The sequence below is a fragment of the Molossus molossus genome, unplaced genomic scaffold (genome assembly GCF_014108415.1).
Source record: "Molossus molossus isolate mMolMol1 unplaced genomic scaffold, mMolMol1.p scaffold_m16_p_1, whole genome shotgun sequence".
Classification (NCBI taxonomy): Eukaryota; Metazoa; Chordata; class Mammalia; order Chiroptera; family Molossidae; genus Molossus; species Molossus molossus.
Window position 1 is genome coordinate 59,309,227 of NW_023425344.1, and position 17,762 is coordinate 59,326,988.

At 46.3% G+C, this 17,762-nt stretch overlaps 1 protein-coding gene across 1 annotated transcript; it reads left to right on the plus strand.

The window, feature by feature from the left end:
* Positions 1 to 8,998: 8,998 nt before the first annotated feature.
* On the plus strand, positions 8,999 to 15,664 carry PRDM8 (PR/SET domain 8). The gene is made up of 4 exons (XM_036270069.1): positions 8,999 to 9,274; positions 11,450 to 11,670; positions 12,657 to 12,888; positions 13,287 to 15,664. Exons 2-4 carry the CDS (start codon positions 11,452 to 11,454, stop codon positions 14,900 to 14,902), a joined length of 2,067 nt encoding a protein of 688 aa, XP_036125962.1. The 5' UTR covers positions 8,999 to 9,274; positions 11,450 to 11,451; the 3' UTR covers positions 14,903 to 15,664.
* The last annotated feature ends 2,098 nt before the right edge of the window (positions 15,665 to 17,762 follow it).

The window sequence follows — 17,762 nt, forward strand, 5'->3', positions numbered from 1 at the left end:
TCCCTCTTCTAGTACGAAGGGAAGAGGGATTGCCTGTGCTTGGAGCATCCGGACCGTTCCTTCGGGGAGGAGGGCTGTTGAACATCCTCCTGACAGATCCTCCCGCCTACTCTGTCCTCGGTACCTCCTGAGGACCTTTATGGGAACATCGAGAAATACACAATACAGTTTCCAACTTTTCTAATGGGCAAGCCAAGGCGGTGTTGTAACAGTAAACAGCATCAATAGCCACTACCGAAATGAGAGTTGACTATGTTGTTCTCTGCGCTTGCTAAATATCAGCTCGGCCCTCACAAAAACTTTATGGAGCGGGTTTCCATTATTACCCTCGGTTCACAAACGAAGGCCTGAAGCACAGAGAGGTTAAATTACCTGCCCAGCTTCAGGAGTCAGGATTCAAACCCTGGCCGTCAACTTCTCCTGATGAGAGTTATGGCCTGAACCTGAGCTGTGGATCCTTCTTGGTCAGTTCTCCAGACTTCTAACTAAGGAGAATGCTTCTTAATGAAGGCAACTGAGACCCCTTGGGATGTCCAAGGCCAAAATGAAACTAACCCCAGTTCCTGGAAGCAATCCCTTTCCATCTGCTCTGCAACTGGCTTTCCAAAATGCGCCTGCCCTCCTTCCCCCCCTCCCTGAGCCCTCACCGAGACCAGGAGGCAGCTCTTGCCAGCCTTAGCTTGCCTGAGGAGGAAAACCAAGGCTGGGAGAAGTCACTGTCTTCCCAAATAGTAAGAGATGGGAAAACAGACCAGTGCTCTGTGAAAGGCAGTCAGGGGACCGCCCCGTGAGGACTTGAGCAGGGGGTAGGGGTGGTTGTGCTGGTGAAAAGGAGCATAGCTATTCCTGAAAGCCTAGCCCTCAGAACACCTTTCCTCCAGGAAAGTGGTCGCCTAGCAGGTGGCAAGTATTGGCACTAACTTCAGGGAGGCAGTAGGAGGCTGGAGAATGTGGCTGGCCCTTAAGTGGTCTTGGTCCCTGTGTGATCCTGGGGCAGGGGAGAGGGGTGTTGAAGTGCCCCAAATACACTGCTTCATGGTTTGTTTCTGCCCCATGTTCATGGTTGCCATGCTGCTTCTAAAAGAGCCATGCCCAGCTGAAGGTAGTCTGTCTTGTTCTGCCCAATGCCCTCCGGTGTCAGGGCTCTCCACCCTTGGTGAGTCATCCCAACCGTAGTGGGAGCAGTGTCTGTGTCTTCCTGATGCTGTGGGGTAGTGCCCTCCCTGGGTCTCTACCAAGAGACCTTGTTAGCCTACAGTGAAGCCCATCTCTGACATTTGACCTTGTCTGCACACTTCACTTTGTTGTGGTGCCCTTTACTGAGACATGAACATCAAAGAATTCAGACAGAAATTGCCTGGGTGCAGTAGGCACTTCCTTGCCTTAACTTGCCCCCCAAATGTTGGGCCCAAACTCAGCTATGAGTGGCTTGGGGGAGAGACCAACTGATTCAGTCCCTCGGGTAAGAAATGGAACCTGGTGCGCTCTCCCAGTGCATTGGCTTTCCCCAGGATATTTCCACAAGTTCAGAGGATCCCCACTTGTCTGGAAACATTAAATTCCTAGGGCCTAAGGTAAATGGATTCTAGAATGTAGATAATGCTATGAGACATCTGATCACAATCACAAGGTATTAGATACAAAAATCATATGTAGAAAATATATTCTAGCCCTAGCCTGTGTGGCTCACCTAGTTGGGCATTGTCCCATGCACTGAAAGAGTCCCCATTAGATTCCTAGTGAGCACATGCTGAGGTTTTGGCTCATCCCCAGAAGCGGGCATGTGGAAGGCAGCCATTCATGTTTCTCTTTCACATGATGTTTCTCTGTCTCCCTCTTTCTCCTTTCTCTCTAAAACTCAATTTAAAAATCTTAAAATATGTGTATTTCATAGAACTCTATTCAGTTTTGGATCTCCAGAACCTATTGCTCTCCTATGACTTCACACAAACTATTTTCTCAAAACCATCTTACACAAAAATATGCAGAAAGGAGCACTGACTACTTTATGGATATGCAGCCAAGAAAAATGACACACTCCAGAAAGTTTATTTTTAATTGCTACCCTCAACAATATTCACCCAACCTGTTTAAATACACACGCACGCGCACACACACACACACACACACACCATGTTTGATCATGTATAAGCGTGTTCAGACCTAAATTGAATTCTAGGCCTTCAAAACATCTTAGCATCCAAGTCTTTGTATTCAACATGTTTATTCTTATTAAGAATTTTTGAATGATTTATTTGACAGCTCTGGATATTTATGTTAAAATATGAGTTCTCCCTAAAACTTTAAAGATTATAAATGTCTTGATTATATTGCACTACCAGACAACTACCAAATCAGTGTGGGAACTGGCTTTTTAACCAGCAAGTTCAAGAGAATAAATATGTTTCATCCCTCTGCCTATTGTTTCTGCTACTTTAAAATATATGTACAGGGCCCTGACTGGTGTGACTCAGTTGTTTGAGCATCATCCTATGCACTGAAAGGGTGCAGGCTGCTCGACACCCCCCCCCCCCCCAGTAAGAAGGCAGCTGATCCATGTTTCGCTCTCACATCAGTGTTGCTCTGTCTCTCTCCCTCTCCCCTTTACTCTCGCTAAAAAAAAAAAAAATCAATAAAAATAGAGCATAGCTTAAAAAATATATAGGTGTGGGGGGAGGGTAGAAAAGGGTAAAATGTGCCAAATATGTGGTGTTGAAAGATTATTTTACTTCGAGTGGTGGGCACACAATGCAATATGCAGATCATGTATCATACAAATATACACTTGAAACCTATATGATCTTATTAACCAATGTCACCCCAATAAATGTAATAAAATACAATACAGGTACAATATTATTTATAGTAATCATGCTGTTACTGTTGTTTATGACAAGCTGATCTTGGAATTCTTTTTTCTTTTTTTAAACCTCACCCAAGAATACTTTTTTCCATTTATCTTCATATAGCGAGGGGGAGAGAGAGAGAGAAACATCAATGTGAGAGAGACACATCGATTGGTTACTTCCCACACAACCTCAACCAGGGCCGGGGACCAAACCGCAACCGAGGTACAAGCTCTTGACCAGAACTGAACCCAAGACTCCTCAGTCTGAGGGCCAATGCTCTACCACTGAGCCAAATCAGCCAGGGCTGATATTGGAATTATTTAAGACCATTTCTCTAAGTATTAGAATTGAAGAAAGACAATTAAACTTGGTAGTTTTTGCCCAGCCCATGTGGCTTAGTGGACTGAGCATCCTCGCATGGACTGAGAGGTCCCAGTTCAATTCCCGGTCAGGGCATATGCCCAGGTTGCCAGCTCAATCCCCAATAGGGGGAGTGCAGGAGACAGCGATCGATGTTTCTCTCTATATAAAAAAATCAATAAAAACATATTTTTAAAAAAACTTGGTAGTTTTTAATTGCTAATAAAAATCTGTTAACAGCTATTGGCTTTTCATACAATGTGTGGGGAGATATTCTCCCATCGATGCTAAAGTAATACTCCTGGATTAAATAATGAAACACCTGCGATTCATTTGAATTGAAATCATGAAAGATGGTTTTCATTCATACAGTCCAATTTGCAATATGAACAGGGGAGCACTTTGGATACGAGAGCATAGTTTTTGAAGAAATAAACTATATTTCCAAGGCTCTCACAAAGCAATGTGAATCATCTCTGTTGTGGTTACTAAATGATATTGACTCCCCCAAATCCTTTTTATTTATTTTCTTTTTTTGCCTCTCTTTTCCTTGGAGAAAATCAGATGTCTGTCTCTCCCCGGGCTTCAGAGAAGTATGCCATGGACAGATTCCAAGCTTGAACGTCCTGGGCATGTTTGTGTTCTGCCTAGATCCTCTTCCCAGGAGAAGACTGGTTTGTGCTGCTCTTCCTCCAGCATTCCAATTTACAATCTTAAATCCACACCACAGAGGGCCAGCTGGGGTCACATGCCAGGGAAGATGCCCAGTATGTACCCACTGTGTGTCAATAAGCATCTCTTCTTAACTCAGGAATCACAAACAGCTTAAAATAGAGAGGAAATGAGGTGGAACTCTGCTACTGAGTATTGAGACAATGTCCCTTTGCCTGGATGTGCAAATGAATTCAATGTAGAGCCGCTAAACTTGGTGGCATTCCTAAGGCCTAGAGTCAGTCTTCTCAAAGTCTGATGCTCCCTTCCATTTGAGACTGCTGGACACCCCTTGATCCCCAGTCTGCCTGGAAAGCCTGGCCCAGAGGGTAAGGAGGCCTGGAGTGGCTGACTGTGGCCCTGCTTACATTTCTTTCCTCCCACCCTCCTCCCACTACTGAGGTCTACTCAAAGAGTGTAGCATCTGACTGTCGAAAAACTTTTAACCTGCAGATTTGACAGAAAACCAGAATACTCCTTGCCAGCTGTGTAGATATTCAAGCTGGGAAGAATCCAGGGGGTCCGGATGCTGGGTATTAGATCTGGGTCACAGTTCACACACAGGTGAGCATGAGGTATTGATTTCAGATCTGTGGAAGTGCCTTTAATATCACCTCAGTTTCTAGCCTTGCTGGAAGTCATACTCAGAAGCTATTAAGCCAGCTGACTACAACCCAGATCCAGGAGAAGAAATGAACTAATTACACAGAGTTCTCAAAGCCTGCCCAGCTCACTGATGAACTCCAACAGACTGGCAAGTGGAACTTGAGATCCCTCAGAGAGAAGGTTTTAAACTTGAGAAGGTTAGGTTATAATCATAAGGACAGCAGTAGTTGTAGTAGTAGTAGTAGTAGCAGCAGCAGCAGCAGCATTGAAAACAGCTACCATTTATTGAGAAAGAGGAAACATTGAAGAGAGAAAAATGTGAGTCAGGAATTGGGAACTTAGGGTCCATCCTCACAGGCTACAAAATCATCCATCCCTTCCTTAAGTCTCTACTCTCCCAGGACCAACCTCACAAATACTCACTAATTTTTCACCTGATGAACCACCAAGTGTAATACTTAGTGTAAGGAACAGACCCAAACTGAGGTTGCCATATACACTAAAAATAAAAATAAAAAATAAAAACAGAAAAACAGTCTCCCATCCAGTTCAGCAAGTCTGCCTCTTCTTGCCTCTAAGTGATTCCTCAGAAAACTTCCATATTCTCTATTGTGAGTCTGTAAGGTTTCATGTTCTGCCTTCCCCAACCCTCACAGCCCCTTCCAGAGACCTCCCTGGGGGAAATAATAAGCTTGGGAAAAGTTTTCATTGTCTGCTTCCTTGGCATCCCTCTTGTCTTCCAGTGTGTTTTTCCTTCACTGCAAATTGCTGTATATATTATTTTTACAACTAAGCCTTTGCTGGTATAGAGCTTTGAAAATGGGATTTTTGGCAGGGGATGAACCAGGATCTAGAAAAAAAAAATAAAGAAAAATAATGTGTTTTCATTCTTATAGGGTAATAATCCTTCTAAGTTGTCCTTAGAGAATTTACCTGCCTCCTATCACAGAAGCTAACCAATTTTGGGCCCCACTGCTCTGCCCTGGGAAGAGAAATGACACGTGCATTGTAATACTCTTTAAGAGTCAGATTTCCTTTCTTATCCAGTCTCCACCCTCCCGCTTCGATTGTAAAAGCCTCCACCTCAGGAACCATTCATTCGCTGGCCTTTCTCCAGCCTTCTCTTCCCAAGCAGTATTGCAGTTGTCTACACAGGTTTGTTTGCCATGACTGCCGGAAGTCTTGCTGAAGTGGAGCTAGGTGAACACACCCTCACTCTTCATTGTCATCCCTCTAGTTATTTAATTGGAAATAAAATCCCAGGGAAAAGGGCTCCAGATATATACATAAACCCATTGTTCCGTGAAAATTAGATAAAACTATTGACTGAGATGCATTTTTATAGCACTGTTTAAGGCTGAATAAATGCTTCAAGCTCTCATTTAGTATCAGTGAATTCCAGTAAGTAGTAATGCTGAATGATTTCAAAGTAGTTTATGTCCCTTTTAGCCCATAAATTTCTAGAGAAATAAACATAATTTGTATATTTTATTTACCTATCAATGGTTGTCATGTAGACTGTTTATATTACCAAGCAAATATTTACCACTTAAAATACTGGAAACCCTTCAGAATGTGAGTTTCTACCTTCACCTTACCTATATTTGCTTTTTTGGTTTGTCAGTTATTTAATACATAAGACCAAGAGTTGATTGGATTCATAAAATATTAGAAATTATTTTATTTGAAGATCTCTTTCTGAAATCAATAAGGGAAATCCAATTAGGGGGAAGAAAAATAAAACTGAGAGGAAGTAACATCTGATGGCCAGATTCTCAATACATCTCTCCCCTCCTTGATGAATCTTGGCTATCTTTTGCTTGAGATTTGGAAGGTCAAGCTCCCCAGCTACAACTTAAGTACCAGAAGAATTCTTTATGCTATACAAACAGGAATCTAGGTTATATCTAAGAAGATATAGTCTAAGACATACCTTTGTATTTAAGAAAAGAAAGGCCAAGGAAAAGAAAAGTGCCTTCCATTGAGAAGACTTTAAGGTTTCCAGAATACCTACGTCCTGGAATAGACACTTTTATATTTAGAACATGTAATAGATTTTTTTTTAAATGGCTTGCATGGGCAGATAATTTTTCCTGGGACAGGAAAATGTCCTGTTCTCTAACTAACAGCAAGAGAAGGGTCTAAGGAATGTTTTGCCCAACAGTTTGATGGAATTAGGTTTGAGGACACTGTCTCCAAACCACACACACACACCTTCCTTTGCTTTATCTGACTATAGTTTCTAAGGGGCCACAACTCTCTTATGGCTACTTCTTTATCTCAACACACTGTTGTTTACACCTGTGTCTTTTTCTGTATCCTTTTCTTCTCTGAATTCACTTCAGCATCTGGCGACTATTTTTCCACCTTGCGGATTATTTTTGAGATATTTGAGACAGTTCTTTTGACATTTCTAATCCTCCCTTTCTTTAAACAAATGATGGAGGAATGCTTGAGAGATAGAGATAGAGATGAATGGAGTATCCAGTGATAAGACAACTAGTGGCTAAATACAGTGATTCTCATACACCGTCCTGTTGGAACCCTAAGCATTTAGCCTTGGTCATCACATGAGTTGCCCTTAGCCAAACTTTTTAAAAGTGTGCACATACGCACAGAGAGAAACGGTATGTTCAGATGAAAGACAACTGCAATTTGAAAAGCTTTCTTTGAAATATCAATGGCTAACTTGGAAATTAAGGGAGAATTTTCTCCCCCATTCCTCCCTAATATATGGGGATTTCCCTGAGCCCCAGATTAATCGTAGACAACTGCTCTATCTGATTGGAAGTTCTGGGAATTTATGTGAGGGGCTAACCAGGGATCAGTGACAAGAGAAGGGAACACAGAGAGGAACAAGGAGAAAAGAATTCACTTGGTGGGAAATTCTTCGCACATTGTTTCCCCCTCTCTCTCCTCAGCAAAATCCTCTTCTGGCCTCCTTGCACTGCAGGCTCCAGGGAGGAGAGGCGCTCAGAGCCTCGCTGCCTCACTGGATTCCGGAGGGAAAAGTCTCAGAGCTTCCAGAGAGAATCCAACTAACACCGTGCTCACCTTTTCCTTCTAAGCTGCTCTTTGCCAAACCCCAGTCCCCTCCCTTATTCCAACACTGGATGATAACCAAGCTCTTTCCCCTCAAGTCGTGGTTCTGCTTTGCCCACTTTAGCCGGCTACACATCTGATTTATCCTAAAGCTGACAGATTGCCCTGTTCAGTGTAATGGTGGTGTGGGGTGGGGGGCGGCGGCTGAGGGACTTGGACGGTCTACACCACTCAAAGGCCTTTCTTCCCTCAGGAGAAGAGTTGAACGGCGAAAAAGAACCCCGAGAATCCCCCCAGCGAACTTGTGCTGCGACCCCGGTTGAAGGAGTCAACTTTCAGGCTGTTAAAGACCTCAAGTCATTAGCATCAGCTGCTGCCCTAAAGGGGCCAGCAGGCGCCTCTAAGTGGCTTAGCGCACAAACGAGGCTCCCGAGACGGCCGCGGCAACTCCATCCACCACCGGCTGGGCGTGAAAATCTCTCCGGAGAACATCTTGGTAATAATTTTTATTTTGACTCAGCCCCCCACCCACCCACCCACCCACACACACACACACAATGTAGAGGTCCTAGAATGCGGGCCGCCCCCAACATAGGACCTCCTCCTGGACTACGCAGAAAGAGTGGGGCAGAGGGCAGAATAAAATGAATAGGTCGACTACTATAACCTGGGTTCAACCCACCCATCTTCCCCTCACCCCTTCGCCCGGGTACTTGTGTCCTGGGGCCAGACAAACCCTGTAAATCCCCTTAGGAGGTCTGGCAGTGTCCCCACTCTACCGCCTTGCCCCATCTCCGGCTCCACAGAGAGTGGGCCAAGTTCTCACCAAAGCGCATCCTTTCTGAATCTTGCTCGGAAGGGCTTGGTGGAGTGAGCGCTCCTGGAGAGAGCTGGAGCTGGTTTATCAACCCCAAGCAACTAGCTGCGCGAACCAGCGACGGCTCAATGGCCAGAGAATTTCTTGGGGGCTAATACGCAGCCGCCCCTCCCCGGTACAGAACTCAGACACGGGAAATGCGCGTGGGCTCCGTGAGCGCGTTGAGTGGCCACCTTTCTGTCAGAGGTTCTCCAAGTGCCCGGGGATAAAGGAAAAGGCCCTTTCCAGTTCTTTTGGTACTTTCCTTTACGACCCCGAAACTGATTTTCCACTCCTACCAGTCCTGGGGCGGGGGGTGTGGGGGGGGAGACGAGGGATAGGGGGGCGATGCTTTAGGAGGAGGCGGGCCAGCCACGCTCAGAGAGGCGCAGCCACTTGGGGAAGGCGCTCAGGACCTGCCGGCTGCCAGAAGGCCAGAGAGATCGCTTCCAGGCAGGCAGCGCCGGAGGGAGCGCCCAGCCCAGCAAGAGTTAAAGGGAGGGGACGTGGGCTGTCACGCGTCATTGGGCAGATTATGTGCAGCAAACAAAAAGTGTGTGTCTGCGTGCCAGTCAGTCACTGCATCGGGTCCATCTGTACAACTCTCTTTCTCTCTCTCTCTCTCTCTCTCTCTCTCTCTCTCTCTCTCTCTCTCCCTTTACTCTTCCCTCATTTCACTCTCCCCATCTCTCCAGCACTCTTTCCTCTCTTTAGGTAGAGCCTACTAGACAGCAATACTAACGCCTCTTGACATGGAAATACACTGATACAATAGGCAGAAGAAACACTCGATAGCATCTCCAGGTTCCAGGTGGCGTTATTTGGCCGTTGCATCCTGACCTTATTCCGGGTAAGTCTATTTGCATTGATGTGGGAGGGGGATGGGAGGAAGGCAGATTTGGTGGGGAGAGTGGACAATTTTGTCCTCAGTACGCAGAAGAGGCGGGGGGGGGGGTAAATTTTAGAGGGGATCTCTGCTGCCAATAAGATTATACAAAGGGAGGAGCTGGTGGAGAGCACTTTGCCTGAGAAGCAAGCTACTGGGGAGCGCGCGGCCGCCAGACAATGCCTGCCTCCAGGGCGAGCGGTCGGCTGCAGCGCCGGCTTTCTAGCAAGCCCAGCCGGCTCTGGAAAGGATGCCCCGGCGGATGAGAACCCGGGGCCCGGAGGAGGACGCTGAGCTGTGAAAGGTTGGGTGGCAAAGGCCAAGGAGCGCGGGCAAGCCAGGGTCTTGTCTCACGCAGCGGTTAACGTAACCGGCTCCGCGCTCGTGGCGGCCCGGCGGCGTCGCGGACCCCTATTAACGTGGTGTGGCGAGGATCTTTTCACCGTATTGTTAGGTAGAACTGCATTTTAATGATTGTGTCCCTGCTGTTGCCCGACGTGATGGGGCGACCTCCTGGCAAAATGAAACGCTTGTATGAAAGAGACTTTTAGAAGAAGAGAGAAATTGGGGCATAAAACGCTGAACTGGGGGAATTGAAAAGGAGAGAATAGGGTGCTGTTAAAAAGGAAAGGAGAGGTTCTGGAGGATTTTTTAAAATACATATTTAAATTTTCAACTGGAGATAAGAAAGACTACCTTGTGTGGGGTAAAAATGCCCAGGGACAGAAGCTGTATCATAAAGTAAGTTTCTACTTTATGGATATTCCTCTTTCTGTCTGGCAGATACAGCCCGATACTTGACATTTGGGAGATGTAGCAGAATGAATGAAAAAAGAGGTTGACCAAAGTTTCATGCTCTGTTAGCTGGGAAGGGGAAAAAAAAGCACTACCTTGTAATCACATTTGCAAGATTAATTGGTTAATGGACATTAAGATAAAAATGGATATTACTAATATTATTCCATAATGAACAGCTTCTCAGGGGAAAAAATATGTCTACTCTTTCCTGTTACCTGAATTATACAAAACATACATAAATTGCTGCCTATGGTGGCATTATTAGGGGAAAACCAACTTAGAGGAATCTTTGAATCACTCAGAAAGAGTGAACAATGCAGTTAGTTCAAAGCTAGTTTAAATTCTAAATAGGGGTTTTATTTCTTTTAAATAGTAAATCTTGTAGGCAGTGTCCAGTGGCAAAGGAAGTGGCATGTCAAATGACAGCTTAATAGAGAGCCCTCCATCGGGGCCTTACTTTCTAAATTGCTGCGGATTAAACAGCTGGAGAGTCCACCGAGGTCTGCTCTAGCAGGGCTGCCCCCTCTTGCCCAGACAGGGTCGTATCCAGGGGAGTGAGAATTCACCAGTCATTACACACGCGGTATTTCAGACAGGGGACAATTCAGGCCTGCCCTGTACCTTCTCACTTCATGAGGCACATGTGACTCAATCCACCCCCTTGTATAACAAGGTAACTGGGATTCACCCTCATCCATAAATAAGCATGTCGAGAAAAAAATAATTACCTCTGCTTGCTGCTTTTAATTAAAGCCTCGGAGGGACAGTGTTGGATTATGGTAATGAGCAGACATACGTCCCCTCTTGTAGGCTGCAGAGAAAGGTTAGCTGACACAGAATCAGTGGCCCTGACACTCCACTTGAAATCCATTCGCCATGCTCAGCTGTCCCCACCTGTTCGTTAGTGCTGCTTCCCTTTTAGGAAGAAAATAAAATCAGTCCGGGAGGAAAGGAGAGTGGCTTTCTCCCAAGAATTAAAAGTTTCTTCCAGTCAAGAAAGTCTATAGGCTAGGAAAAAATACTGTTGTTCTTCCCTACCCCTGCCCTTCCCAAACCCTGCCCCATCCATTCCCAAGTTACTGAAAAAACAACAGCAACAGAAAACCATCTTGTCTTTCCTAGCCCTATGATTTTTCTCTCACAAGCAGTCTACTCTGAGTTTCTACTATTCCGATTACTTCATAAAAGAAAAGGAACGCAGTCCTTAGTTGGCTTCTTCAAAATATGCCAGATTTAATCTGCCATTGGCTTTATTTCTGAAATAAGAGCTATACAAAATATCAGGCGAATTCAAGAAAAATCTGTCAAGCAGTTAAAATGTTCCTGTGTATCTGTCTCCAGTGATGGAGGATTCAGGCATCCAGCGAGGCATCTGGGATGGAGATGCCAAGGCTGTCCAACAGTGTCTGACAGATATTTTCACCAGCGTTTACACCACCTGCGACATTCCTGAGAATGCTATATTCGGTCCTTGCGTCCTGAGCCATACTTCCCTGTATGACAGCATAGCTTTTATAGCTCTCAAGTCCACCGACAAAAGAACAGTTCCTTATATCTTCCGGGTAAGTCTTGGCTGGTGCTGCTTAGGGTAGGAGGGCAACGTCCTGTCGAAAACAGAATATGAATCATTCTAATGATAAACTGAGACAGGTTCTGAATGCAGAAATTGCAGTAATGTGAGTCATTCTATTTTACACACCAAAAAACTGAAAAGGAAATTAAACTCAAATTTGTGTCAACTGATTTTCTGGAACAAATGACAAAATTTGATTTGGAATACCAGCTATGTCTAAATCAGTGCCTCAATCTGGGCTTTCCTGGTGATGAACTTAACTCTGGGAGTTTTTAGAAGATTGAGGCTATTTGCATAATAAGTACTTTCTAAGTACTTTTATTCTAAGTATGGTGCATTTGCCTTGCAACATAGGAGGACTTCTGCTCCCCTAAATATATTACCCTTTCTGGGAAAGGTAGCTAATGCCCAGAGTTTGTATTTAAATAAAAATATGAATGGTTTGACAATAAAACATCATTAAATCCATATGTTTGAGTTTAGAGATAAAAGTCCTTATAGTTCCCATTCTTTCTTTACAAAGAACATTATTAATTATTTAAGCCAAAATTAGGAATATGAATGAATGCCACAAAATAATTTCTAGATCTAACCTTTTCACTTCCAAAACAAACAAAATCTCCCCACATTTTTTGTGATATGGGATAATTTAGAAGTAAATTCTCAAGAGGTTAACACTAATTTGAATTGGAAGAAAATTTTTCTCATTTGATATTCAACCAATATGTGAAAATGACGACTTAATCTATATGATTGATGCAGTTTTTCAAAGGACGATGTTCTTGCCTGCTGGTTACAAGCATGAGGATGGTTGCCAACTTGGGTCAAGTTTTTGGAATCCTGATCTCAGATAATTCTTTGGAAAAGAATGGCGTACAGGAAATGGCTCTGGTTCTTCTGGCTTCATTTTCTCACTTGAGCCTCCTTCCCCAACCCTCTTCCTTCTTCTATTCTTTATTTTTTTCTAAACTGTAGGTAGACACTTCAGCTGCAAATGGTTCCTCAGAAGGTCTCATGTGGCTGCGTCTGGTCCAATCAGCCAGAGATAAAGAAGAGCAGAACCTTGAAGCCTATATAAAAAACGGACAGCTGTTTTACCGCTCTCTCCGCAGGATTGCCAAAGACGAGGAGTTACTAGTTTGGTACGGGAAAGAACTGACTGAGTTACTCTTGCTCTGTCCCTCTAGACCCCACAGCAAAATGAATGGTAGGTTGGCTCGCGACCTGTGTGTGGGCCCTTAGCTAACCGGGACCGATGCAGGGAGCGGCGGGGGCTCACTCTGGCGTCTGGGCGCGCCTTTCCTCCCTTTGGGCGTCTCTTAGGAAGCTTCTGAGATCTAGTCCGAAATGAAGCTGGGGCAGATAGGTGAGGATAAATCGGGGGACACTTGGCTTAATTACTGCACTTCCCCCAAATCAGGAGGGAAAGTCAGATCAGTCATAGGGATCTTCTTTTCCCGGGTACTCAGGCCCTGAGAAATGAAAGTAGATTTGTGAAGGGGGTGATGACAAACTGGCCCGGAGACGTTGCTGAGTAATCATGTGGTGTGCGTGTGTGTGCGTGCGCGCGTGTGTACGTGTGTGTGGTGTTTGCTCACTAAGCAGGGTCGTCCCCTTACACTTGCCTGGAATGCAGCCAACGTTTCCAGTTTGAGTTCCCCTATGTGGCTCATCTGCGCTTCCGCTGCCCCAAGAGACTTCACAGCGCTGATAGGAGCCCCCAAGAAGAGCAGGGCGGCGGCGTGGGCACCAAGGATCACGGGGGCGGCGGCGGCGGCGGCAAGGACCAGCAGCAGCAGCAACAGGAGGCGCCCTTGGGCCCGGGCCCGAAGTTCTGCAAAGCCGGCCCTATCCACCACTACCCGGCCCCCTCCCCCGAGGGCAGTAACCCTTCTGCGACTGGCGGCGGCAGCAGCACGAAGCCATCCACGGATTTTCACAACCTGGCCCGGGAGCTGGAAAACTCCAGAGGAGGCAGCAGCTGCTCCCCGGTCCGGAGCCTCAGCAGCGGCAGCAGCAGCAGCGGCCACCAGGAGGCGGAGCTGAGTCCCGACGGCAACGCCGCCGGCGTGGGCAAAGGGAAGAGGAAATTCCTGGAGGAGACGGCGGAGGGCGGTGGCGGTGGCGGTGGCGGTGCGGGGCTGGTGGGGGCCCGGGGCCGCTTCCCCGAGCGGCCCCTGCCCGCCTCTAAGGAGGACCTGGTGTGCACGCCGCAGCAATACCGCACCTCGGGCAGCTACTTCGGCCTGGAGGAGAACGGCCGCCTCTTCGCGCCGCCCAGCCCCGAGACGGGCGAGGCGAAACGCAGCGCCTTCGTGGAGGTGAAGAAGGCGGCCCGAGCGACCGGACTGCAGGAGGAGGCAGTCTCCGACGTCGGGGTCACAGTAACCGACGACCAGGATGCGGGTGGCGGCGGCTCCTCCACTCCCGTGGCCGCGTCGCCGGTCGGTGCCGAGAAGCTGCTGGCCCCGCGGCCTGGGGGCCCGCTGCCCAGCCGGTTGGAGGGCGGCAGCCCGGCCCGGGGCAGCGCCTTCACCTCGGTGCCGCAGCTGAGCGGTGGCGGCGCGGGTGGCGGCAGTGTCGCGGGCTGTGCGGGCGGCGCTGGCGGTGCGGGCGGCGGCCAGGGCGCAGCGTCGGATGAGCGCAAAAGCGCCTTCTCGCAGCCGGCGCGCTCCTTCTCGCAGCTGTCCCCTCTAGTGCTGGGCCAGAAGCTGAGCGCGCTCGAGCCGTGCCACCCCAGCGATGGTGTGGGACCCACCAGACTCTACCCCGCCGCTACCGATCCTCTGGCCGTGAAGCTCCAGGGAGCCGCAGACCTGAACGGAGGTTGCGCAGCCCTGCCGAGCGGGGGTGGTGGCCTTCCCAAACAGAGCCCCTTTCTCTACGCCACCGCCTTCTGGCCCAAGAGCTCCGCGGCCGCGGCGGCCGCTGCGGCGGCGGCCGCAGGGCCTCTGCAGCTGCAGCTGCCCTCGGCTCTCACGCTGCTGCCTCCCTCCTTCACCTCGCTGTGTCTGCCTGCGCAGAACTGGTGTGCCAAGTGCAATGCCTCCTTCCGCATGACCTCCGACCTGGTGTACCACATGAGGTCGCATCACAAAAAGGAGTATGCCATGGAGCCCTTGGTGAAGCGACGGCGGGAGGAGAAACTCAAGTGCCCCATTTGCAACGAGTCCTTCAGGGAACGCCACCACCTCTCCAGGCACATGACCTCCCATAATTGACACGGAAAGGACCCCAGCTTTCCACGCAGCGAGTACACGCACAGTCAAGCCACCTGTAGGAACAAACACGTGAGGGCATCCACCACCTCCTTGTGACCTGAAACATTGCACCCAGAGAGACAGTCACACACATACTCTCACACACATGTGCTCCTCCAGTCATATCATTCAAATATTTACCTGCGACCTACACTACACACACGCACAAACACGCGTACACGAGAAAGGATGGTGGATTTTTGATTGGGTGGGTTGTTTGAGGGGTTTTGTTTTGAATGCACGCATTTTCACTTTCCCAAAAACAAAGATACATTTTTTAAATGTCATATATTGCAACATATTGATGCATTTGTCATACATTTCTACTTAAATTATTAAGCACTTACAGTTTAGATGTAATAATTATATGTAAGGGCAAAATTTATTTTAGATATAAAGTAAAGGAGGAGGGTGTGATGCTTTCTGCATTTCTTGATGATAGTTTGTGTTCTTACAAAAAGAAACAAAAGAATAAAAAGGGGGTCACCATTCAATTTAAGTTTTCAGGGGGAAGTGCATGTATCATGAAATGATTATGGACTTCAATGAAGAATGTCATCATTATGTAAATATGTATTTCCTTTTAATACAAAGTGTAATTTTGTGCCAGTGAAATGGAGTCTGAATAGTTATGTGTTTCTTTTATCCCTGGAAAGATTTATTAAACTTTATAGATTATCTGGGTATGTTGGATGCTTTGACAATAAATGACTATTTTCTTCAGAGCAATTATTTGGAAAGTGTTTTTACATATATTTTTATAGCCAAGGGTTATTCTTTGAGTAGATACTATCCATTTTCACTGGGTCCTTGGAAAGAAGAGATAGCAGGAGAAGGATGATAAACCCTGCCCCACTTGCATTTATTTACTCTAAGACAATTTGGAGCCTAAAGGAGAGAAGACAAGGTTTGATTATTATTTGGAAAATCTTTAGCTGGAAAGCATTGGGCATCTAGACCAAAGGACAAAGCATTTAAACAAAAATTCCCACCATGAAGCTAACTTGTCATTACCAAGTCAGTATTCTTTTCAGTAACAGGATAATTAGCATCTTCACAAGTGACCAGAGAGTTTTCAGGCATGGGTCAGGGAAACCAGATGAAAAGCCCAATTAAGGTTCTAATGGTGATGCCTACGTGGAAAGGTATCTTGTTCTCGGGAACCCATTAGCATTTTGTCCCTACCCATTAAGAGACCCTATGAAGAGTTTCTCTTGAAACCAAGGTGAAATGACCACAGTAGTTAGTCTGTATTACAGGGCCCAGCTTTCCTTCTAAAGGCTTGAGCAGCTTCTGGAAACCACTAGTTCTGGAACATTATCATACAGAATAACCTGATAACTTTCCTCCTCTCCCTGCCCTCCCTGTTATGAAAAGTCCCTCTGTAGCCTTCATATACTGACAACAAACCTTAGTTAAATAGAGCGTATGTGAGGGTATTTAGTATATCCTGCAAACAGTAGATGCAAAACCAAATGGGTGATGATCCTCTAGATCTTAGGATGGCATGAACTTAATCGATGGGCCTCTTCAGGGTCACTCTATGCATGCTCTAGTTACAGACATGGCACTGGTTTATCTGTCACGGGTGTTCTTTCCCACTTCCTTCATATCTTGCCAACAATCCACTGTCAGATGGAGAACACTTGTGAAAAGTTCTGAACTGGGAAGCTTGCACAAGGTCTCATTGCAGGCATTCCAAGCTTTTCCTAAAAGGATTTTAAAGGCTTCACTATCTTAAGGTGATTCCAGAACAAATCATGATTAGGGCAGGGAATGGGTAAAGACCAGGGGTAGAAAAAGAGACCTATCCATAATGTGACCGGGGTGGTGAAAAAGCAGATTGCCTTTCTTAAAATCACCCAAGTACTTTTTGTACTACATATTGTTGAGGCCTGCTCTCAATTTCTCTAGGAAACACTAACCCCCAGCAAAGTGTGATGAGAAGAGCAGTCCAAAATTCCAGTCCAACTGCTATTCATGAGTAGTATGACCCTCATCATTGGCATCAGATTGACCTGCACCTTCGTTTTCTCATCTGTACAATGAGTGAGGCAGATTCAGCTATCTTTAAAGTACTTGTAGCACTGGGAAGATGATTTTTCTAACAGTTAATCAGGCTCCAGTTAAATCTAAAGGGGGCTTTCTAGAGAAAAGAACAAGATTGGTTGTGAAGCAAAGTCAATGGCAAGAATTGAGAAAGGTATTTGGGGACACGTGAAGATGGACTTCAAGAGATCCTTAAATCACAATGCCTTAGGGGTGACTAAATTGTCCATGCCTGGAACATTAGTGGATCTCTGAAGAAACAGTTTCTTAAAAACAAACAGACAAACCCCAGGTTGTCCAGGGCCTAACTTAAAGAAACAAAACGACAAAACATGTAAATGCCCCTTCATCATGTCCTGTCCTTCTAGAATCTCTTTTTCACTGCAGTGGCTGTGTTACCAGTTGGGCATTCAGAAAAGAACTGAAATCTAAAAAAAAAAAGTAAGCAAATACTGCTTTTTTTGTAAAGGGTTTCCTCATAGGAATCACATTTTTTGAAGGATACATGTAGACACACCCTGAGTGTCCCCCGTGTTTTCTTTTGTGTGGTCATTAACTTAATCACACAATCAGGAAGAGTGCCAAGCCTTGGCTAAGCTACTGCCCAGGCGGTCCAGGTAGGTGTTCGTGGCAGACACTTTAGGGCTGAGCAGCTATGCTGATCAATCTGCCCACAGGACCTTTTGGCGGGAAGTAGTAAGGGAAGGGTGCCCAGGGGTAGTTTTGCCCTCAGCCAAGGCAAACTGAGAAATGTTTTATTTTAATCCTGCAT